Source organism: Sceloporus occidentalis, unplaced genomic scaffold (assembly GCF_023333645.1).
Source record: "Sceloporus occidentalis isolate IW3139 unplaced genomic scaffold, rSceOcc1.0.p SCAF_123, whole genome shotgun sequence".
NCBI classification, from domain to species: domain Eukaryota; kingdom Metazoa; phylum Chordata; class Lepidosauria; order Squamata; family Phrynosomatidae; genus Sceloporus; species Sceloporus occidentalis.
Window position 1 is genome coordinate 1,078,250 of NW_028317103.1, and position 25,361 is coordinate 1,103,610.

Consider the following 25,361-nt stretch of genomic DNA (forward strand, 5'->3'; position numbering starts at 1 on the left):
GGGTGTGCGACCTGTGTGGCTGCACAGGGCGCCATGGCAACAGGGGCGCCTGCCCGGGACTTAAATTAAAACATCGGGTTTTTTTACTTTAACATCCTCCATAAGTCCTGGGCAGGGGCGCCGAGTCATGCTATGGACACTTTATTCGATGATCCTTTCGCACTACCTCTGCACATGCTGCCATACGTGCCTTACGTCAAGGGAAGAGGCCAGTGGAGGTACATGTGACTGAATTCCGAAGCTTGGCTCTGGAAAGCAAGTGGAACGAACCAGCACTTTTAGATCAGTTTCGTCTGGGTCTGGCCGAGGGATTGAAGGATGAACTGGCCCGCGTGGGCATTCCTGATTCATTGGAAGATCTTATATATCTGGTCATACAGCTAGACCGCAGACTTCGGGAAAGACGCCTGGAACGCGCAGCTTCAGCCTTTCCTACCCTGAGACGCCACTTCCCTCCTACGGTTCCTATTGTTCCTACCCTTCAGCCTCCAGTGACCATGCCCCCAGAAGAACCTATGCAGATCGGATTGGCACGTGGCCCACTGTCAGAAACCGAGAAAGCCCGTCGTCGGAAGAACAATCTGTGCCTATACTGTGATTCTTGGCCTACCCTGGCTAAGACTGCATAATCCTACAATTGATTGGTCCAAGGGGACCCTCTCCTTCCAATCTCTGTTTTGCCGCAATCAGTGCCTGACAGAACACCCAACACTCCTGTTGCTTCCCGATTGCTCGTCCTCTCCTCCTGATCCACGTATTCCTGAACAATATGCAGGTTTCAGTGATGTATTTGACAAGAAGGGAGCTGACACACTTCCTCCACAAAGGACTTATGACGGTCCCATTGACCTCCTCCCTGGCGCTCCCATTCCATTCGGCAGGATATTTCCATTATCAGAACCTGAATTACGGCACCTTAAGGACTATATCCAAGAAAACATAGCTAAAGGGTTCATCCGACCTTCCACTTCTCCAGCAGGTGCAGGAATCTTTTTTGTAGAAAAGAAAGATGGGAGTCTGCGACCATGTGTAAACTATCGGGAACTAAATAAAATCACTATCAAGAACAGATATCCGTTACCTCTCATTCCAGAACTCCTGGATCGACTTAAAAATGCGCGGATCTTTTCCAAGATTGATCTTCGTGGGGCTTATAATTTGGTCCGCATACGTAAGGGAGACGAGTGGAAGACCGCCTTCCGAAGTCGATATGGACATTTCGAATATCTTGTAATGCCCTTCGGGCTCTGCAATGCCCCTGCTACATTCCAACATTTTTTAAAAGACGTCTTTCGAGATTATCTGGATGTCTTTCTGGTGGTCTATTTGGATGATATTCTCATATTTTCATCAACTCTATCTGATCACCGTGACCAGGTCAAAATGGTTCTCGAACGCCTACGCACACATCGCCTTTATGCTAAGCTGGAGAAATGCCAATTTGAAGCTGATCAGGTAGAATTCCTGGGGTTCATCATTATGCCTGGAAACCTACAGATGGATCCTAAAAAGGTGTCAGCTATCCTAGAGTGGCCAGTGCCTTCTGATAAAAAAGGGGTCCAACGTTTTATTGGCTTCGCGAACTACTATCGCAAATTTATTAGGAACTTCTCTCACGTTATTGCACCCATCACCAGATTGACCCGTCAATTCTCCCGTTTTGCCTGGACACCGGAAGCACAGGACGCGTTTGATGCTCTCAAACAGCACTTTACTACTGCTCCCATCCTCATTCAACCCAAGGTGGCTGAACCTTTTCATTTGGAGGTGGATGCTTCGGATCTAGCGGTAGGAGCAGTCCTGTCCCAAAGACATGGGGAGAAACAAAGATTGCATCCTGTGGCTTACTACTCGCGTAAACTCACCCCGGCCGAGAGGAACTATAGTGTGGGGGACAGAGAATTACTGGCCATAAAACAGGCTCTGGACACCTGGCGTCATCTGCTGGAAGGGACTAAACATCCAGTAACAGTATATACCGACCACCGGAATCTTGAGTATCTTCTCTCCGCACGGCGACTCTGCCCTAGGCAAGCTCGGTGGGCTCTCTTCTTCACAAGATTCAACCTACATATCACGTACCGCCCTGGATCCCGCAATACCAAAGCAGATGCCTTGTCTCGGTTACCTCCTGCATCGAGTTGTCCAGAGACCCAACCGGATACTATTCTTCCCTCCAGTCTCTTTCTCACCCACCAACCATCTCTCATGGAGTTTATTCGCTCTTTATCCCGCAGAGCCTTAGTCCCGAGAACAAATCCTCCTATTCGTCGTACCCAAAACCTACTATACTACCATGATAAGATATTTGTACCGACCCCGGCTCGTTTAAAAGTTTTACAAACCTGCCATGATTCTCTCCTCTCCGGTCATGGGGGCATTAAGAAGACCACAGACCTTGTTCGACGCCAATTCTGGTGGCCTTTGCTGGATCAAGATGTGACATCGTTTGTCCGTTCATGTACCACCTGCGCTCGTACCAAGACCCTACGTAGAAAGCCAATGGGCCTTCTCCGTCCATTACCCACTCCTTCGGTTCCCTGGTCTGAAATCTCTATGGACTTTATTGTAGATCTACCACCCTCAAAGAAACACGACACAATCATGGTGGTGATCGATAGATTCACCAAAATGGCACACTTTATTCCCACCATTGGCATCCCTTCCGCTTCCACCACGGCCGCCTTGTTCCTGGATACAGTGTTCCGGCTCCATGGATTACCACAAACCATCACTTCAGACCGTGGAGTACAATTCACGTCTCGTTTCTGGAAGGTTTTCTGCCGCAATCTGCACATTCGTCCCACCTTGTCCACAGCGTTTCATCCGCAAACCAACGGTCAGACTGAACGTCTAAATCAAATATTAGAGCATTATTTAAGATGTTACACCACGCACCTTCAGAATGATTGGCTCCAGTTCCTCCCTTCCGCAGAATTCACCTACAACAATCAAAAACAACAATCTATAAAGATGTCACCATTCTTCGCGAACTATGGTTACCACCCCATCATGATTCCAGGTCTGCCAACTGAACTGTTAGGGATATTAATGAGACAAAATAGGCAAAACCAATATTTTATCACACACGCAAAATAACGACGCTACCAAAGATTGTAGAACCACATCCACAATGTTAATTTAAGGAGATACCCTATATTTTATCTCCGATCCTAAATCCTTTCAGATCGCCGAAAATTATAATTCAAATCAGATATATATCACAATAATAATCAATCAAAAATATTTATTTATTGTGAATACAATTTATAAAATCTATATATGAGTCAAACAGTGCATAATATAAACACAAAGTTCTTAAAACATGTCAAATTGCAGTATATCCAAATACGGTATATTATTGATAGTTATCAATATGAATTAGTACTTTATGAGTCTAACACAGCATTAATTTCCATCCCACTCAGCAACCAAAAATGATAATCAGGGCGGTAATAAAAAGATCACTAACTCTATTATATTAGTTTAACTAATATGACAATTTAAAATAATTTAATAATGTCCAAGAGTATTCAGTGACATTCCTAATAGATGCAAATAATGTCAAACTTCATCTACAGGTAAAAATACCTTTTCATTATTGTTATTATCACGGGTTATAAGCTGCAGTCTCACAAGCCGTCATATACAATAATGCAATATAGTACTTCCCAGAAACAGGGAATTCTATATGAAGAAGACAAAATTCACCTCTAGTGAGAATAATAAAACAATTATATTTACCACCACTTGTTGCTGTTGTCCAACTGGTCCTTGTAGAAGTTAATCCAGGTTCAGTGGCAAGAAATTAAGTGGAAAGAAATATAACTTACTAAAAGTTATATAGATTGGGACTCAAAGTAATTCTAAGAGTAAAATTATGGTGCCAGGATCTTAAGATTCCAATTCTCTGGGGTAAATTTAAATGAGTCCGTCAGGGTTTGTCTGTTTCAGGTCCGTTTCTTTTTTTTAAGGTCCGACCCTTAATTATTCAAAACATAAGCTTTTAAAGACAGAGCTTATTATCATAGCCTCCACCTCTTGATTGGAATTCTCCAATCATAACGGTGGGTTTTACCCATTATAATTAGGACTTCTACTCATATTTACATCGTTGTAATTTCTTAATTTACCTCCGAGAGACACTCTGGTCTAAGAAATAACTTAAGACCATTACATATGTGTTAGGAATTTATCCTTGGTCACCTTATCTTTAGATGTTACCTCCTATATAGTAAATCAGGTCTTTGTAGTCACCCATATCTCCAGACGTTGCCTCCTAGGTAGTAAATTAGGTTTTGGTGGTCTTACGACGTATCCCCCATTCCAATTTACATTCCTAAGGATATGCAGTGTCTACTCCTTAACTTTCTCATGGAAGATAACATTAATTGGATCATATATACTGAATACTTCTTTGTTCTCAATTATTGAGGGAACAAAGACACACAGAAATAACCGTTATATGATTAAATAAAATAAAATGGCTCTGACTCCATTTTGTGCTCATGTAAAATACAGAATATATAGAATACATGTTTTCTAGCATAAAATATCTGACAGAACCCACGATTTCCGGGATTTCAGATCGAGTCACCGCATTAACAAGGCAATTTCGAGTCCTGAAGCAAAACTTAATCAAGGCTCGTAAGGCCTACAAATTATATGCGGATCGCCATCGTTCCAGTCCTCCTACTTACCACTGCGGCAACAAAGTCTGGCTATCCACAAGCCATTTGCGCTTACAGATCCCCTCTAAGAAACTAGGACCTAAGTTCATTGGCCCATACAGCATCACAAAGATCATCAACCCAGTGACAGTGCAGCTGAAACTTCCCTCTACCTGTCGGATTCATCCGGTATTCCATGTGTCACTAGTCAAACCATGGGTGGCCAATCCTTTTCCTGACCGGGTACCTCCTGCTCCGGCTCGAGTTGTCATCGATGGAGTTGAAGAATACGTGGTACAAAGAATTGTAGATTCCCACTTATCTCACTCCAAGGCTCCCGCTCGGAGGCAACAGGAGACAGCAGCACTTTCTGGAACCCTGGCACAGGCTTGGGGATCTTAGAGTATGGCAAGTGGGCAGTCGGTTTCAGGGTCACCCCTGACTAGTGTGGCAGAGCTTGGGCCTAATTTGGTCAATACGTTGCAAGGTCCCACTGGGCCTGTTGCGCCTGTTACTTCTGGAACTAGTGGTGCGGAATCCTTTTGTGGGGGATAAACAGGGTGCCATTCACTTGCCTGATGCAGCCAGGGGTGAAGTTCATGTGTGTTTTGAGGCACCTTTAGGGGCTCATTTAAAAGCAGAGGTACGGGATAAGATTTGGAAAGGGGAGTATGTTCCTTTGGATAAATTTAATTTGGATAGGGTTAAAAAGGGGGATGAGGGTAAGAAAGAGGATGAGGTGAAAAGGCGTTGTTGTTTAATTCCGAGAACCATCTCTAATTGGCTTCAAGCGTTCGCCATCCTAGCCAGTCTGATTGGTCAAAAGAACCCTGAACATTGTAGTGGTTTATTTGGGTACATGGATAGCATTGGGGAGGCTTATAGGGTCTATGTTGGTCAGTCATGGCTCCGCTATGATGAACAGCTTAGATAAAGGATGGCATTAAGAAATAGTTTGAGATGGGATCACAAAGACATTTCTTTGTGGCTCATGGTTATGACACCTGGCCGCAGTCAATTTCAGCCCTTTACATCAGCGGTCGGTGACAATTCCAGTTATAGCTCATTGGCCGGCATGCAGAAAGGCTATTGCTGAAAGTACAATGACGGGTTTTGCTGATGGGGATCATTGTGCCGATTTAAGCATGGGTGCTCTGGGTGTAATGGGTCTCACCCATTTGCCAAATGTTTTTCAGAAACAGAAGAAAGCTAAAAGGGCAGTTGGGTGACTCCGGTAATAGTAGGGAAGATGATGCCGTGGCTGAAAAAATATCATGACCAAGAGGCGGCTTGTCTTTTGTTCTCCGGTTTTAGGGATGGTTTTAGGATCCTGTTCAGGGAAGATGTTTCTAATGTTTCTGTTCGCAATTTATAATCCGCTTTGTCTTTTCCTGATGTGGTGACGGATAAATTAAATAAAGAAGTAGCATTGGGGAGGACTTGTCCTTTGCCTAATTTAAGGATATCCCCATTGGGTGTAGTGCCCAAGAAGGAGCCGGGTCAATGATGGGATTGATCCGGATTTGAGCATGGTATCTTATACCTTTTTTGATCAGGCTGTGGAGTGGGTGCTACCGGTTCATCCGGATTGTTTCCATCTGCTCAGATGCAAATGGAACGGGCAATTTTATGTGGATAAATGCCTCCCGATGGGATGCTCCATATCCTGTAAGTATTTTGAGATGTTCAGTTCATTTGTGGAGGGGGTTGTTCGGGAATTCTCGGGTTTACCGTCTGTTATTCATTATCTAGACAACTTTTTGTGTATTGGGCCCCGTTCTGCGTCTCACTGTGAGGCTTTGTTGGCGGCTGTCAAACAAGTTGCTAGGGATTTTGGAATACCTTTGGCCCCAGATAAGACAGTGTCCTCCTGCAGGCGTCTGAGATTTTTGGGATATGTAATTGGATTCGGGGGAGATGGTGTGTCGGATGCCGTTGGATAAGGTTCATAATATGCGTTTTATGGTGGCCAGTTTCTTACAGGCCTCCAAGGTTACTTTGAAGCAGCTCCACTCTTTGATTGGTAAGATCAACTTTGCATGCTGTATCATGCCCATGGGGAGGGTTTTCTTGCGGCGGCTGTCTATGGCTACAGCCAGGGTTAAAGCTCCCCATCTTTTTATCAGGTTTGAAGGTTTGGGATATTTTTTTTTGTGAGTATAACGGCCGATCTTTGTGGATTGCACCACCAGTCTCAAGTGTGGAATTGGAGCTGTGGACTGATGCCTCTGGTGCCATGGGTTTTGGTTAGGGCTGCAACAACTAATCGATATAATCGATAATGAAAATCTTTGCCAACGAATTTCATTATCGATTAGTTGAATTGATTTTTAGGGATTATAAATGAGGGTTCTGAAAAATATCCCTCGTTTTATAATTCATTTAATTCAGTGTGACTCACAGCAGTTCCTACTTACCAGTCACTGCCGATTGGCCCTGCCCCTTTCTTCCAGTCCCTCCCTGCAGTCACACTCAAGATTGTCCCCGCCAATTTCCTATAGTCTCCACATGGCTCAGTAACTCATGTAACTGTGAGTATAAAATTAATATTTGGGTTGCTGAAAGTTAGGGGAGGTGGGGGTTAATTTAGGAGCAGTTATGGGTAATGGGGTGTTAAGGGTTAAATTAGGGGCAGTTATGGCTGATGGGGTCGTTAGGGTTAACTTAGGGGCAGTTATGGTTGATGGGGTCGTAAGGGTTAACTTAGGGGCAGTTATGGTTGATGGGGTCGTTAGGGTTAACTTAGGGGCAGCTATGGTTGATGGGGTCTTTAGGGTTAATTTAGGGGCAGCTATGGTTGATGGGGTCTTTAGGGTTAATTTAGGGGCAGCTGTGGGTGATGGGGTCTTTAGGGTTAATTTAATGCGGAGGACTGAGGGTTAATTTAATTGATTTAATAAAGTTAACTTAAGGTGCAGTTAGAGGTAAAGGGGGGAATCTAAATTCTGGGGGCAGTGAAGATTAACCCTGTATTTATTTATAAAAGTATTGTGTCTGTGCTGTTAACGAGTATGACTCTATGAGGGCACTATGGGATATCTGGGGGTATAAGGCATATCAGGGTGCACAGTGGCATATCAGGGGGTATAAGGCAAATCTGGGGAGGACGGTGTGGCATATCTGGGGAGGACGGTGTGGCATATCTGGGGTATAAGGCATACTGGGGGATAAGGCATATCAGGAGGCACAGTGGCATATCTGGGGGTATAAGGCATATAAGGTATATAAAGCATTTGTGGAGGAGGCAGCGTGGCATGTCTGGGAGGTAGCGTGGCATATCTGGGAGGCATGTGGCATATCTGGGAGGTGGTGTGGCAAGCCTGGGCTCAAATGTGCATAACGGGGGGGGGGGGGTGAAATAAAAGCAAGAAAGGTGCAAGCCCTCTCATGGAAGCTATTGTTTGAAGTTTTTGAGGAATCCACAGAACCTCTGATGTTTTAAGGAATCCTTTTGCACCTCTCCTTTATAAAATTGATCTAGGTGCTTTTGAAAAAGTTGTCGACACCTCTCATTTTCCTGAAAGGTTTTTGCCTTGAGTCAAGAACGCGCAATGGACTGGGTGTGAGTTCCTGTCCCTGGGTTGACAGTTTTCCTAGGTTAAATCGCAGCATGCTGTCCATGTATTACACACTCCCTTTCAATAACGGCAGCCTACGTAAAAGTAGCGTCAGTCTGATTGCTGTTGTAGCTCAAACACTCATCAGTCTAGTCCCATAGTCTAGCCTCATAGTTTATGTTCATATGTATTACCAGATCTTCATCTTCTGGCCGAGGGGGCTTATCACCTCTTAGTCCTCCCACGATTGTATTTCCATAGACCGGCAAACCTTGCTTCAACTATTTCAATAGGAAGTTCTTGATTTCTGACCATTTGTCCCTGTGCTTCAACAGAGACTGTAACTGTAAAAACTTCCTTGCAGTTGCAGAAGACTTCCCTGTCAGGTTTGTCACCACATTTGTTGACGAAAAATAGACAGGTTCTAAAAGATTGCATAAACTAGGGTATAAACTATGATTATGCAATAACTGCAATGAGTATGCAATGTTTCGTCTCCTTTTTTCTGACTGCATTATTCTAGCCTCTCAGAGTACGTCCGCAAAAAGTGGGAGCCATAGGGACAGCCTTTCCCCCATTTTACCAATAGGGGAGAGGGTGTGTCCGGAGGCTCAGTCCTTTTGCGGAAGTGCTCAGGGAGGCCAGGTTAATGGAGCAGATATAGGGGGTAGTGGATGAAGGAAAAAGACAGAAGCATAAGATGACTCAAGAGAAGAAGTGGGACTGTGAGAGTGTGAAAGAAGATGTGTATAAGAGTGAGTGAAAAACCAATGAAATGCAAGCTAAAATCAGAGCGCTTTGCTTCATTTTTGTGGGTTTCATTGGGGTCCTTCCTCATTTTCAGACATTTGTATGGATTAACGACATGTACAGATCTGAAAGACTGACAATTGCTGACCATATTTCAAATTCTTCTCAGGAGTCTAATGTGTACCACCATTCAGCCCTTGCTTTCACAAACAAATGCGTCTTTCTTACATCACCATTGCAATCAATGTATATACCCACTAATTGATTGTGGGGAAAACAAGATTGTACGCATTTATGGGTGTTATCATTCACACAAAATCTACTGTTCTTATATAAAATAATATTTATCTTAGATATGCTACACAACCAATTAACATTTTGTTTTGTTTTGTAAGGTGGCAACAGCTAATCTTGCCTGGGCATCAGTAGCAATACATCAAGTACAAGTAAGTAAAGTTGAAAATGTTGGCTGTTAAGCACTTTATATTAATCCCTTACATGGTTTTCCAAAACATAGTCGTATCTTGGGAATTGGTGGTGGTTTAAAGAGAATAGCACTATAACTGGACATACACTGTATGGGACACCCATCATGACCAAGAATAAGAATTCACACCAAGGCTCTTCTGGATTGTGCAATGTGCTGGAAGGTGAGGGGCTGCCAGATGATGCTGTTTGGAGGCAGGGTACAATAATAGGAGTGGCTTGTAGTGCTGGTATGGTACAATGTTGTTAGCAAGAAGGGGGTGCTTTATTGTGTGCAAAGAACAGAAGGGCTCCCTGATGCAGGTTCCTGAAAGGAGGATAATAACTTCCAGATACTGTTGAAGGGATGCTGCTGGATAGTGCAGGGGCATACCTAGAGTACCTGGCACCCTGGACGGATCCTATATTTGGCACCACTGACAAAGACATGATCAGTTTGTAATTTTATTCATAGGTTCATTTGAACAGTGAGAGACAGAATAACAAAAAAAATCCAGAATAACACTGGGTGAAAGTGTTGTAGTCAGATGAGACCAAAATTGAGCTATTTGGCCTCAACTCGCCGTGTTTGAAAGAGGAGGAATGTTGCCTATGACCCCAAGAACACCATCCCCACCGTCAAACATGGAGGTGGAAACATTATGCATTGGGATGGTTTCCTGCTAAGGGGACATGACAACTTCACCTTGTAAAAGGGACGATGGATGGGGCCATGTACCATCAAATCTTGGGTGAGAACCTCCTTCCCTCAGCCAGGGCATTGAAAATGGGTTGTGGATGTGTATTCCAGCATGCCAATGAACCAAAACACATGGCCAAGACAACAAAGGAATGGCTCAAGAAGAAGCACATTAAGGTCCTGGAGTGGCCTAGCCAGTCTCCAGACCTTAATCCCATAGAAAATCTGTGGAGGGAGCTGAAGGTTCGAGTTGGCAAACATCAGCCTCAAAACCTTAATGACTTGGAGAGGATCTGCAAAGAGGAATGGAACAAAATCCCTCCTGAGATGCGTGCAAACCTGGTGGCCACAGGGGCGTACCAAGAGTATTTGGCACCTGGGGTGGATCTTGTATGTGGAACCCCCCCCCCCACACCTTAAAACTGCATAGCTTCTATCGTTATATACCAGGGGTGTCCAAGTTTTTTTTCTGCAGTGGGCCACTTCATCAGAAATGTATGTGTGCATGGGCAACACTAATTTTTCACTGAGAGAAAATATGGCCTTTAAGCTTTATAATGCATATATAATACAGGGTTAATTTGTCGATAATGAAAAAAGCAGTGGACAAACAGTCATTCTATCAATGACAATATGTCATTCTATCAATACTAAATTATTTAAACAGTAAAACAAAGTCAGTCCACAAACCATTTAAAACAAGTTTAGCCAAATAAAACTGCACAAGGCTGGAGCACACTGTGGGTACAAACTGGATTTAAGATAGATGAAGCACACTGGAGGCAGGGCCAGATTAAGAGCATCATGGGCCTGGTGCTGAGGATTGTGGTGGCCATTTTATGGCCCTGCCACACCCACACCCAAACACACACACCAGGAAAGGCTCTGCCACACCAACACCCAAACACACACACACACACCAGGACAGGCTCTGCCACACTGGCACCCAAACACACACACCAGGACAGGCTCTGCCACACCGACACCCAGACACACACCAAGACAGGCTCTGCCACACCGACACCCAGACACACACACACACACACACACACACACACACACCAAGACAGTAGGGATGCACCGATATATCGGTGGCCAAAACGTATTGGCTGCAAATAGCATTAGCGGCAAAATGCCGAAACAAAAACACCAAAAGTAATCATCGGCAGGGTCCCTGATGCTTTCCTCTGTGTTACTCAGGAACCCAGCGGAGTCACGTGAATGCGCGTCACCTCACGTGACTCCGCTTCGTTCCTGTTCCCCTGGGCAGGTGAAGAGAAGTTCAAACAGACTGCGAGCAGCACTGGTAGATATGCAGTTCAGGTAAGGGTGGGGGAGGGTTCATGAGTGAGTATACGTGAATGAAGGAATGAATGTTTGTGATGAATGAATATGCATGTGATAGCATAGCGTAAGTAGGGAGGGCAGGGCACAGGGAGGCTGTAGGTTATGTGCATGTATTGGCTGCTTGTGCATGATAGGAGTGTCATTGCTATATTAAATATATATATGATTACCAACAGCAATCACACTCCTATTATGCCCAGGCATACCCAGATTTTACCATGTACCCCCGTAGGGGGTTAAACGACTCAATCAAAGATGTCCTTACCTATCGTGATCTTCCTGAGGACTTTATAGCCTTGTGTCTCAAATTAGACGTCTAGAGAAAGGGGCGATTCCTCTCGCTCTCTATCGCCTGATTCCATGACCTCATCCCGCACCCATCGTGGTAGAATCTACTACTCCGGCTCCTGAACCAATGGAGATTGGTCCTCTTCTCCATTTGTCTAATGCTGAGAAACAGCGAAGACTTATTTTGGGACTCTGTTTGTATTGTGGGCAGAAGGTTCATATGGCTTTTAACTGTTCTAAGAAGTCGTGAAACGCCCAAGCTTAGTAGACAACCGAGGCATTCCACTTAGCAATGTTAAAGCCTCGACTTCTGCATCTGACACCCGATTTCTCATACCCATCACGCTGCAGTGGAAAGGTCATCAAGTGGCCACACAAGCTTTCATTGACTCCGGTGCTGCAGGGAACTTTATTGACCAGACCTGGGCTATACTCCAGGGTATTCTGCTGGTTTCCAAATCCCACAGCAGTACCGTGGCAGCAGTGGATGGGACACCTCTCAGTCCCGGCATCATATCTTATGAGACACCAAGTCTACGTCTAGTTGTGGGCCTCCTTCATGGTGAACACATTTGCTTAGACGTTCTCTCCAGTCCTCACCATATGGTTATCTTGGGATTACCTTGGCTGAGGAGACATAACCCTACTATCAACTGGAGTGAAGGACAAATTACTGTTTGGGGTTCTGGCTATTTTCGAACTTGCTGTCGACGTCCCATAAAAGTGAACTCTATTCTTGAAAGCTCCTCACTCGCCCCTGAAAGAATTGTTCCTACACAGTATCTGGACATATTCTCGAAGCAGAGGATGGATACCTTGCCCCCTCATCACACTCGTGATTGTGTCATCGAACTTCTTCCAGGGACATCTCTTCCTTCGGGTTGGACTTATCCGCTTTCTGGGCCTGAGAACTAGGCCTTATCGATTATATATATATATATATATATATATATATATTAAAGACAGTCTGGAAAAGAGGTTCATACGCCCTTCCTCCTCCCCTGAGGGTCCGGGTTCTTCTTTTTTTTAAAAAAAGACGGATCTCTTAGACCCTGCATAGACTATAGGGGGCTGAATACAGTAACCGTGAAGAATAAATACACATTACCCCTCATTACGGAATTTTATGACCTCTTAAAGGACACTAAGATCTTCACTAAATTAGATCTTCGTGGATTTAATCAGGATCACAGAGGGAGATGAATGGAGAACCGCATTTAACACACGAACACTATGAATATTTAGTGATGCCATTTCAACCCCCGCTGTATTCCGTCAATGGCATCTTTCATGATATGCTTCTGTCTCATGTCATGATTTATTTATTATTGGTCTTCTAGCCATGGCACTTATCCCCTCCAGATGTGGGTGTCAGTGTGGCAGAGCCTGTCCTGGTGTGTGTGTTTGGGTGCCGGTGTGGCAGAGCCTGTCATGGTGTGTGTGTGGCAGGGCCTGTCCTGGTGTGTGTGTATGTGTTTCAGTGTGGCAGAGCCTGTTTGTGTGTGTGTGTGTGTCTGGGTGTCGGTGTGGCAGAGCCTGTCCTGATGTGTGTGTTTGGGTGTCCGTGTGGCAGAGCCTGTCCTGGTGTGTGTGTTTGGGTGTCAGTGTGGCATAATCTGTCCTGGTATGTGTGTGTGTTTGGGTGTTGTTGTGGCAGAGCCTGTCCCGGTGTGTGTATTTGGTTGTCTGTTTCATGGCACTTTACTTTCTGCAGGAATAAATTGAATTATTTAATTTTTACTTATCCAGAGATAAAATGCCCTCCTGCATTTGTAGTCACTTCAGAGGACAAAACCTTTTAGGCCCAGAAATCAGTGAGAGGAAAAGTAAAGGGTTTGTGTTGTTTACTCTATTTCCATCTGCATATTTTATTAAAAAAGGTTAGAGGCTTCAGGTCATGTATGATGACTTTTTTTATTGTACTGATGCACTCCCAATCCCATCACATAAGATTCTATCCTATATAATCTGCCTCATACCGATGTCATCTTTATCCAGTACACATAGATGGCGAGGAGTTTAGATTCTGTCTATTTTAATCCCCAGCACCAGGCCTATGATGCTCTCAATCTGCCCAAAAGATTCTAAGAAGTATTTTTTTTTTTTATCTCATGGACAAAATGTGAGACATGATATATATATCATACAATCACTTCATAAACACATACCAAATGCACTGCATATATAGTTTGAAGAAAATGTGATTATAAAATAGTGTCTTACTCTTTGCCAATTAAAAAAAATATCCCCGGATTTTATTTTCAAAAATGTGGTCACCTTAGGTTATAGGCCTGACTCTCTACCCTTGTTTGTAGGCTTTAACCCCTTTGTTCTTTGTTTTGGGGGACGGTTTTTATACACTAGATATCAAACTCAAAATTCCAGAACCACATGGATCCCTTCTTTTGTACTAAAAAAAATTCAGATATTGCTATTCAACAAATTACCTTACCAGTCCAAAAAAGCAGTCATAACAGTCATTCCAACAATAGAAGGGACCCCTAAAGTGCAGCAGCTGCAGGCCAGTCGTCTTATTAACAACCTAGAGCAAATAGAACGTTTACCCAAATCACCCCTACATATCCTCTCATTGGAGACTTTACTTAATGTTCTTTCATCAATGGTAATAGAACAGGTCAGTGAATAACAGGTCACAGGTCAGTGAATAAAATACATTATCTTGAAAGATATTGACAATGTATGCTTTTCTAATATTTAATAGATAATGAATAAGTAACTCACAGAAACATTTCAAACTTTGTAGTAAGCAAGGTTGGTGTTTTGATTGTTGCAATTGATTTGTGGTGCATAGAGAATCTTATGTGTACATCAGTCTATTTCCAGTCAAATAATGCTTGACAGTGACATTTTTTGTATTGTTTTATATAGCACCATCACATTCCATAGCACTGTACAATGGGTAGACAGGACATAGCAAGTAAAATATAACATAACAGGTGAGGAGGGCCCTGCTCAAATGAGCTTACAATCTAGAGTAGAATCATCAATTGTGTATGTGTGTGTCTTCAAAATATTAATACATAGTTAGGCCTTGTGATTTAATGGTACTGCTTATATTTTAGGTGTGTGGAGGACTGGCCAAACAGACTGAGCTAAATGACTTCCTGCTTGATGTGTCAAAGTAAGTCAGTAAACCTCTAGTAATGTCTGTTTAATCACGATTCCTCTAGTTATGTTTAATGTACCCACATTTTATATACTGTTATTTTTTCAGACAGATAAGGCTTTGTCTTGATATCATTTTCATATGTACAGTCCATTATTTTGTATGAGCGATGTGATGATGAAAAAAATGATATAAATCATTTAAAAAATATAGAGGATTTTAGCAACATGCCCCCAAGTAGTATAATAAATAACCCACGTGCACGGGTCCTTTCATTCATACTAAGCAGTAAGCATAATTATCACCGGCTGCCAAAGAGTAGGATCCAGCGCTGCGGGCAGTCCTCTCTGGCAGCCAGCGAACGTCTGTGCGATGCGTGCTGACAACCTCCGCTGCTACCCGATACTTCCGGTCCTCAGTCATAGAAGCCCCAGCGGAAGTCCCGGGTACCAGCACTTCCACCGGGGCTTCTGTGGTGGAGCCCTGGAAGTTCATGTCACACCGGCACCCAATCATAGAAGCCATATATATATATATATATATATATATATATATATATATATATATATATATATATATATATATATATATACATACAGTTGTGCTCAAACGTTTGCATACCCTGGCAGAAATTGTGAAATGTTGACATTGATTTTGAAAATATGACTTATCATGCATAAAAACTTTATTTTATTTAAGGCTAGTGAGCATATGAAACCATATTAAACCATTTATCCCCTTATCTTTTTCGCAGTACACTTTAGGACAATAGCTCTTTTTACATTTTTCAGTGTTGCTGTTTAGCTGTAATTTTCTTCTTTCTCATTGTGTGCACCCACACACATTATATATTGTTTTATTTTCAGGACAAGCAGGACTTTCTTTAGATACCATTATTTTTATCATCTCATTTAATTTACTATTAAAAAATTATAAAATATGGTGATTTTTTTGTTTAAAAGGGACTTTTTCTCACTTTTATTTGAAAAATCTTTTACTCATCTGCAAAAACGAATTAAGAAACTTGCTAAATCGATTTTACTATTTGTCCTGAGTTTAGAAATACCAAATGTTTTAATGTTGTTTTTTGCTTTTTTCTGCAAGTTATTGGGCAATAATTACAAGTAGTGGTTTTCTATTTCAAAGCCATTTTTTCCTGAAATCTGGTCATTCTGCCTCATGTGATATTTGGGACATCTTTGAAGCCGGACAATACAATTTACCCCATCAAACCATATATTTTTGAAAACTAGACACCCCAGGATATTTCAAATGCTGGTAATTTAACCCTTTGCATGCACTAATTCTACCATCAGCCTTTGTCAAACTTTACGGTAGTCATTTTTTGTATTTTTTTCACACACATTGTACTTCAGGTGTGAATTTACCGCTCCTGGTATATTTCACTGTCAAACAACACCCCAATATGGACATCTGGTCAGTCTGTGCCCATTTCCCATGTTTGGGACATCTTTGAAGCCGGACGATTCGATTTACCCCATCAAATCATACATTTTTTTTTTAAACAAGGCACCCCATGGGCATTTAAAATGCCAATATTTTAACTAATTGTAGAAAAAAACCTTTTTTTGTGTGTGTGTATATATATATATATATATATATATATATATATATTCTGACTTTTTTGTGACAGTGGGGGATTATTTTGGCATGTTGTGATTATTGAGCTGGGCTCCATTGACCTGTATGCTTGAATGGATAGACCCTCTGTGAACTCTGACAGTTGGCACGGCTGTGTTGTGAATGGCGGCAGCACCATTCACTGATGGCGCTTGTTGTTGCTCTTCAGAGCAATCACAAGGCGATCGGGTAGGGGGCTGTGTTACCGACATGCCTCGATATCGATTATGCACTTCCTAAGCACTTTTTTTAGCCGGCCCTCAAGGGAGGGCTTTGCTCCCATGATCCACGGCCAACCTCACTTGTGAGGCTTCTGTGGATCCTGCAAAGCCGCTGATAGCAGCGAAAGCGACAATGCAGGTAAGTAACAGCAGCCTGTACATGTACGGGCTTTGTCACTATATGCAGTGCATCGTGACCCCGTACATGTACGGGCTTTGTCATGAAGGGGTTATTATTGTTTGGCTCCTTGTTAAATCATAATGATGACAGATATTGCCCAAATAACCATGATCAAAAGTTTACATACCCTTGAATGTTTGGCCCACAGGACACACAGGGTGACACACAAGTTAAAATGACGAATGGGCAGCTATACCACCTGCAAGAATTTGGGGCCTCATAGACAACACTTATAAAAAAAACTGTACACTGTCATTGATGCTAGAGGGGACAATACACAGTATTAAGAACTAAGGGTATGCAGATTTTTAAACAGGGGTAATTTCATTTTTTTATTTGTTGCCATGTTTTGTTTTATGATTGTGCCATTTAGTTATAATCTACAGTTGAATAGGAATCCCATAAGAAATAAAAGAAATGTGTTTTGCCTGCTCACTTATGTTTTCTTTAAAAATTGTACATATATTACCAATTCTCCAAGGGTATGCAAAGTTTTGATCACAACAGTATATATATAATCATCACAAAAATGTAATATGAAGAAGACAGTGTTGTGTTCTCCTAAATTGATATAATATATAATCAGGTCATAGTAAAAGATGTGGCAAACAGTGTTGCTACGGAGAATTATTATCAGACGAACACAAGCAATACTAATCTAAATAATAAAAGATGATAAAAAACCCCATCAAATGCATTTGTAAATATTCCATACCATAGTTTAACAAAAAATGGAACCTAAAGTTTAAATTACCCACTCACTCTATGTTTATATTAGTTATATATTCTTATTTTAAATAGTTAACAAAAATATCAATTAAATAAATAAAATCAAAAATATTATAGATTTCTCAAAAAGTCAAAGTTGTATTGTAAATGTGAATATGTGAAATTTATTAAATTAAAACCAACTTTCTTTCTTCGTACCAGAACATACTTTGACAATATAGTTGCAATTGATTCTTTACTTGAACATATCATGGTAAGTTCTTTAATTTTTTTAAATTCAGTTTTAACCTATTTTGTTTTCATTTGGAAAACGTTTTCTCCATCTATTTTATCTCTTTATGCTTCCAATAACTAAGTAGTGTCTGATCAACTTAATAAGACATACAAACCCAATATTTGCATGTATACATAAATAATGTATGGAAACATAGCTTTGCAAGTATAGATCCATTGAAATTTACATGTGAACTCAGCACTGAAGGTATAGATTAAACAAACAGAATCAGACATACAAATGCTGTATTTGCAGGTATACGATCATAATGTATGGAAACATAGCATTGCAGGTATAACTCAACAGAACACACAAACCCAGCATGGCAGGTATAGATCAACTGGAAATCACATGTAAACTCAGCATTAAAGGTATAGGTAAAACCCTCTCATAGCGCACAGGTTGCACACCCCAAAGCCAGCCCTCGCATCCACACTGTCCACACAGAACCTGACCAGCACCCAAATTACACACACAGGACTTGTCAACTTATGTTCCCAAACAACCCAGCATGAGTCAACTTTGTCCCCAAACAACCTTGCCTGTACCATATTTGTTCCATAAACACCCTGCCTGTGCCATCTTGGTCCCCAAGGCTCAAACACACTGCTTGTGCCATCTTGTGCCTTTCCACAAATCAATTATACATCTATGATATGCACACACACACACTTTTACAGTTATTCACTAATTCACACTTTCAGTCACACAATTCACACACAATCATTTATTCTCTCACTCATTCACAGAAATCATTTACACAAATTCATTAACTCTCAGTCATTCACACAATTGGTCCACACATTCATACTCTCACTCATCCAGACAATTTACCCACACTTTAATTAATTCTCTCACTAATTCACACAATTCATACACTCATTAATTCATATTCTCACTCATTCACACAAAAGTTAATTCTTCCATTCTCTCACTCATTCAAACAATTCATCCATACATTCATGCTTTCATTCTCTCATTCATTCACACAATACACCCACACATTAATTCTGTCATTTTCTCACTCATTCACACAATGCATCCACACATTCATTCTCTCACTCATTCTTTATTTAGCTCAATATTATCTTTATCTTTTTATCTTTTATTTATCTCAATAAAATATATTTATTTATCTCAACACTCTTTATTTATCTCAATCTTCTTACTACCCTCTTTCTCACTGGCTACCTCTCCTCCCTTTTCTCAATATCTACTCCCTCTTCCCCTTCTTACTATCTACCACCCCTCCTCCCCTTCTCAGTATCTACTCTCTCCACCCGTTCCTCAGTATCTACACTCCCCTTCTCATTATCTACCCTCATCCCCTAGTAGTAAGTAGTTCACTTACCTCTAGGCCTCTGTCTCGCTGCTCTGTCGTGGTGTGAGCTGCCAAGCGTGCTGCTTCACTGCTGAGCGCCAGTATATGATGTCATTTTGAAATGCCCGCAGCTTGAGGCCGATGAGAGGGAGGGGTACCGAGCAGTTCCTGGAAACTCATTCCTGAGCGATCGCTTGGCACCCCTCTCTCTCCTCCGCATTGATTAGTGCTCACTGCACAAAAAAAGGATGCCGTTTCGATTGGGGGGGCACGGGACCCCCCCGGCCGATGCCACTGGCCCAGTTGCAGGACCAATTGGCACAGTGCCATCTAAACATATAGCGTTTGTAAAGGCAGTGTGTGGGGGCAGTCGTGTGAGGGCAGTGTATGTGTATATTTGTTTATGGGCAGGTGTGTGTAAAGGCAATATGTAAGAGCAGTGTCAATAAAATAACCTCTGTAAAAGAAATAGCTGAGGGGGCACAATTTCCCATTCTTGCCTCGAGTGCAAAAGGAGCTAGCTTCAGCTCTGTTCACAACAACCAGGCAGCGCAAGAGCGATTCGCTCTGTCTCTGCACTTTTTTTCATACCAAACTCCATACCTGTATCAGTTGGCACAAGGACACGATCGCATAAGACTTGTTATGGTCGTGCCTGCATGGCGTGTTTGGTCTCCCTGAAACCAGCACATCGCAGGCATAAGGATGCAATGTAAGATGGGGCCCAAAAGTTAGGCAGCCCTCATATTTTGGACATTACGCATTCAGAAAAACAGTCACACTATGTGAATCCCCAGTAAGATGCCTAGTTTTGTCACCAATATTTATCAGTGAAGATGAAGAATATATTACTGCACTTTTGCAATTTAGCCAGTCAACCTTGCTATCAGAGATTCGTACAACACACAAACAGGCAATTTCCGTTAAAAGTCCGACTGAATCCAGATGCACACGTATATTGATTATACTTTTACTTTTAATTTTATTTCTACAGATATATGCAAAGAACCTGGTGAATGCAGATAGATGTGCACTCTTCCAGGTTGATCATAAAAACAAGGAACTTTACTCTGATCTCTTTGACATTGGTGAGGAAAAGGAAGGAAAACCCATATTCAAGAAGACCAAAGAAATAAGGTAAAAAAAGACAAATTATAGCTAGTAATACGCAGTTCATGGTTCATTGGAAATATATTTCTTTTTTATCTTGAATATACAATTTCTATTTTCTATCAAAGTTTTTTATGTACATTTCATGATGATTAAGGTAAGACCCCCTGTATTTGGTTCATTTTTCGATCTTCTTCACCCAACTTTCATTGGTGAGGAGCGGTTGTACTAGGAAGAAGCTATAAACCACTCACTACTGTCCCAGCATGCGCCCATGTTTTGTAATTGCATATTCACGTAAGTTACAGAGGGTGTAGTAGAAAACTTTGGTAATCAAAGAATGTAGAACAACTAGGTATACCAATCACTCAGTAGGACATTCCAGGCGTTTTTGTCCCCTCAGACTTTCCGCCCATAACTTTTCTAAGGAAGACTTCTTGGATTCCACATTCCTCTAGGGCCCTGACCGTAAACAAACAGTATAGGCAATCTAAGGATTTTTTGGCGTTGTTGTTAGTGAAATGTTAAATGCCATATTATCAGATGCTTGTCTGCCTTTGATGACACCCTGGTCATGACAAAGTATGTCATAGTAGAAGACTGAAAATGTTCATTAAAATATAAACTTACCAGCCACTTTATTAGGTACAGCCTTCAGCCTTGTTCAATTGCTTGTTAATACAAATAGCTAATCAGCCAATCACATGGAAGCAATTCAATGTATTTAGGCATGTAGACATGGTCAAGACAACTTGCTGAAGTTCAAACCGAGCATCAGAATGGGGAAGAAATGGGGATTTAAGTGACTTTGAACATGGCATGTTTGTTGGTATCAGACGGGCTGGTCTGAGAATTTCAGAAACTGCTGATCTACTGGGATTTCCACACACAACCATCTCTAGGGTTTACAAAGAATGGTCTGAAAAAGAGAAAATATCCAGGGAGCGGCAGTTGTGTGTACCAAAATGCCTTGTTAATGTCAGGGGAGAATGGGCAGATTGGTTCGGGATGACAGAGGCAACAGTAACTCAAATAACCACTTGTTACAACCAAGGTATGTAGAATACCATCTCTTAATACACAACATGTCAAACATAAAGCAGATGGGCTACAGCAGAAGAATACCACCGTGTGCCACTCCTGTCAGCTAAGAACAAGAAACTGAGGCTACAATACACACAGGCTCACCAAAATTGGACAATGGAAGACTGGAAGAACGTTGCCTGGTCTGATGAGTCTCAATTCCAGCTGCGACATTCAGATGGCAGGGTCAGACTTTGATGTAAACAAAATGAAAGCATGGATCTATTCTGCCTTGTATCAAGATTTCAGGCTGGTGGTGTAATGGTGTGGGGGACATTTATTGGCACACTTCGAGCCCTTAGTACCAACTGAGCATCGTTTAAGCACAACAACCTACCTGAATATTGTTGCTGACCATGTCCATCCCTTTATGACCAGATTGTACCTATTTCCAGCTGGATAATGTACCATGTCACGAAGCTCACATCATCTCAAGCTGGTTTCTGAACATGACAATGAGTTCACTGTACTCCAAAGGCCTCCACAGTCACCAGATCTCAATCCAATAGACCACCTTTGGGATGTGGTGGAACGGGAAATTCGGATCATGCATGTGCAGTCGACAAATCTGTAGTAACTGCGTGATGCCATCATGTCCATATGGACCAAAATCTCCGAGGAATGTTTCCAGCACCTTGTAGAAAGTATGCCATGAAGAATGACGGCAGTTCTGAAGGCAAAAGGGGGTCCAACCCGGTACTAGCTAGGTATACCTAATAAAGTGGCCCGTGTGTGTATGTATGTATATATATATATATATATATATATATATATATATATATACACACACACACACACACATACACTGGATCCTCTCTATATACTATATACACTGGATCTCGCAGCAGCCTCTTGCTATAACAATACACTTGCCTCATCTCTCGTCAGTATAGCCCCTGTTACTGTATGTTACCCCTGAGAATTGAAATGCCAACCATGACATACCAAAATATCACGGTAACTTCAGAAGCGCTGCCGCACGGCTGAACACTACTATAGAAAAAACAGATCCAGAGAAGACTGCTCACTACAAATCCATGCTTTGCACCTACAACTCTGCCCTCTCTCTCGCCAAATAGCTTTACTTCTCTACTCTCATATACTTCCAACCCGCGACACCTTTTTTCTACCTGTAACTCACATCTCTGTCCCTCCATACTCACACCACAAACCTCTCTCATTGCCCAAGATCTTGCTACCCACTTGAAAGACAAGATTGAAACTATTAGATAAGACCTCTCTTAAACTGAACTCATTATCATCCTTACCTCCATCTTCACTTCACAACCTGAATTTTCTATCACCATTAACAACACGACTATCTCTCCTACTAACCAGGCCTGATGCCTTGGCTTGTGGTCATCCTTGACTCAAACCTCTCCTTCCTCCCTCACATTGAGTCCCTCGGTAGATCCTGTCACTTGCACCTAAAAAACATCTCTCGCATACGCCCATTCCTCACCCAAGAATCTACAAAAACTCTGGTTCATTCACTTATGATTCTACCACCTTAGCTGCTAGAACTTCCCTGTTACCAATACAACCCCACACTACCTTATCCCCTTCTGTTTGTCATTAATCCATTCCCTCAAGATTGTAAGCTTGCGAGCAGGGCCCTCCCCACCTAATGTATCAGTTTGTCTTAGTCTGTCAATTCTCGTCTTGTCATACCCCTTGATTCCGCAGCGCAGTCAGAAGAACAATTTAGAAACATATACAATAACAAACTGGTGCAAAGGAGGAGGGTCCTGCTCTTGCGATCTTACAATCTAGTCTGTGGTTGAGGGGGAAGTGAGACAATAGGAGAGGACTGCTTTAATGGGGTTGAGTTGATCTGGTTCTGATGATGTGTTGAAGCTGTTGATTGTTCAGATGGCTTGATTATGATGATGATTGGGAGTACTGGGAAGGAATGTTGTATGCTTCCCTGAACAGGTGGGTTTTCAGATAGGTCAGGGTTAGACTAGAACTGCTAGAAAGGTAGGATTTAAGCCATGAAAGAGCTGTGTCACGGATGCCAAGAGCATTGCAGGGTTTGTAGGAGGAGGGGGTGGTCGACTGTGTCAAAGGCTGCTGAGAGGTCCAAGAGAATAACCAGTGAGAATTGGCCTTTCATTTTAGCTACGAGGAGGTCATTTTTAATGCGAGTGCAGTCTCTGTTGAATGCTGTGGATGGAAAGTAGAGAGAAAGTTTGTTAGTTGATTATAGGTTAATCGTTCCAGCAGTTTGGAAGCTAGCGGGAGAAGTGAAACTGGACGGTAGTTCTATGGGGATGTGGGATCAAGGGAAGGTTTCTTTAGGATGGGGGAGATGATGGCAATACACCAGAGTAAAAGGAGATATTAAAGATGTGGCTTAGGGTTTGGGTAAGGACACTAGAGAGGGGTGGTAGGAGATGTGAAGGAGCAAGGTCAACGGGACAAGGGGACAACAGGGCCTTGGAAACCTCAAAGGGTGTAACTGGGTGTAAGGCGAGGAGGTTGAGATACCATATGATTGACACTATGGGGCCAATTTTGTTTTTGAAGTAGGTGGCAAGCTCTTGGGTAGAGAAGTTGGAGGGCAAGGGAGGTGCTGTGGGCCTGACAAGGGTGTTAAAAGTGGAGAATAAACATTTAGGATTTTGGGAAAGAGAGGTGATTAATTCAATTAAATATGTTTGTTTAGAGAGATGGAGGGCTGATGTGTAGGAACGGAGCATGAGTTTGTAGTGAATGAAGTCTTCAGGTGAACGAGACTTCCTCCACGGCGGTACGTGAACACCTTTGAAGGAGGCGTGTCTGTGTGGAATGCCATGGCTGAGGTGGACGGCATGGGGGATTGTGTACAGTTACAGGGGCAACCATATCTAGGGCTGAGGCTAGTGTATGGTTATACTGAGCTGTAGCTGTGCCAGGAGGAGGATATACTTGAGAGGAGTGGCCGTAGTGTATCTGTAAGCTGTGGAGTGTTGAGGTTGCGGATGTTACGGTAGGTATGAGGTGGTTTCTTGGGTAGAGAAGGTGTGTGTGGTATGTTGAGATTAAATGTAAGCAGGCTGTGATCAAACAGACATGAGATGTGGAACAAAGGTGGGAGAACACTAGATCAATTTGATGACCGCTACGGTGCATAGTGATCTTTACAGTAACACTGCCTTGTCCTCCTTCACACATCTCTCTACCACACATGACATTCCAGACCATGATTTTTTTTTAAATACTTACAAATTCGTCACTTGCTTAATTCGCTTCTGACTTCAATTACTCGGAATTCACGACATCTCCATTCAGTAGTTTCATTAGGTAATTCGGCACCGCGGTTTAAACGGCAATTTCAGGTTGGTATTCTCTGTTAATCTCACATTTTTCTGCCTGTAAACTCCCCCACATGATAGCATGGGAGAAAGACTTACATCTTGAATTCTCCCGTGAGTCCTGGCTTGAGTCGGAGGAGATGATGAGAGGGGTGTCCCACTGCACTAACCATCTTGAATTACAAAAAAAAGTAGCTGCCGCTGGTACCTTACTCCCATTTGTCTTTTGTTAGTGTTGAGGACTCATTCTAGGCTTTGTTGGAGGGGATGCAGACAGGAGGGCTCTATGGTTCGTATGTGGTGGAGCTGTGAGAGACAGTGTTTGCTTCCTTTCGACCTATTTTTCACCTTGATTTTGATTTTCTCCCTGAAATCGCTTTGTTACACATGTTTCCTGACCCTCTCCCTCACCCTGTGAGGAAATTAATTATTCATATATTTTTGGCGACTAAACTATGCATAGAAAATGTCTCATTGGTCGTCTCACACTACTCATCTATATACAAAAACCTGGTCCACATGGCTTGATAGCCCGATATTTGCTAATTATTGCCGGTGATCCATTCCATCCCCTTGGCTCATAACTATGTGAGTGGTGGTT

The 25,361-nt window shown here is 42.3% G+C and overlaps 1 protein-coding gene across 1 annotated transcript in view; it reads left to right on the plus strand.

The window, feature by feature from the left end:
• The window catches only part of LOC149282087 (cAMP and cAMP-inhibited cGMP 3',5'-cyclic phosphodiesterase 10A-like), a 314,224-nt gene that overhangs the window by 169,711 nt on the left and 119,152 nt on the right, over window positions 1-25,361 (plus strand). The window contains exons 10-13 of the mRNA XM_089498623.1: window positions 9,373-9,423; window positions 14,861-14,919; window positions 17,878-17,929; window positions 20,266-20,408. Coding sequence (XP_089354749.1) covers window positions 9,373-9,423; window positions 14,861-14,919; window positions 17,878-17,929; window positions 20,266-20,408 — 305 coding nt within the window. The remainder of the gene's footprint in view (window positions 1-9,372; window positions 9,424-14,860; window positions 14,920-17,877; window positions 17,930-20,265; window positions 20,409-25,361) is intronic.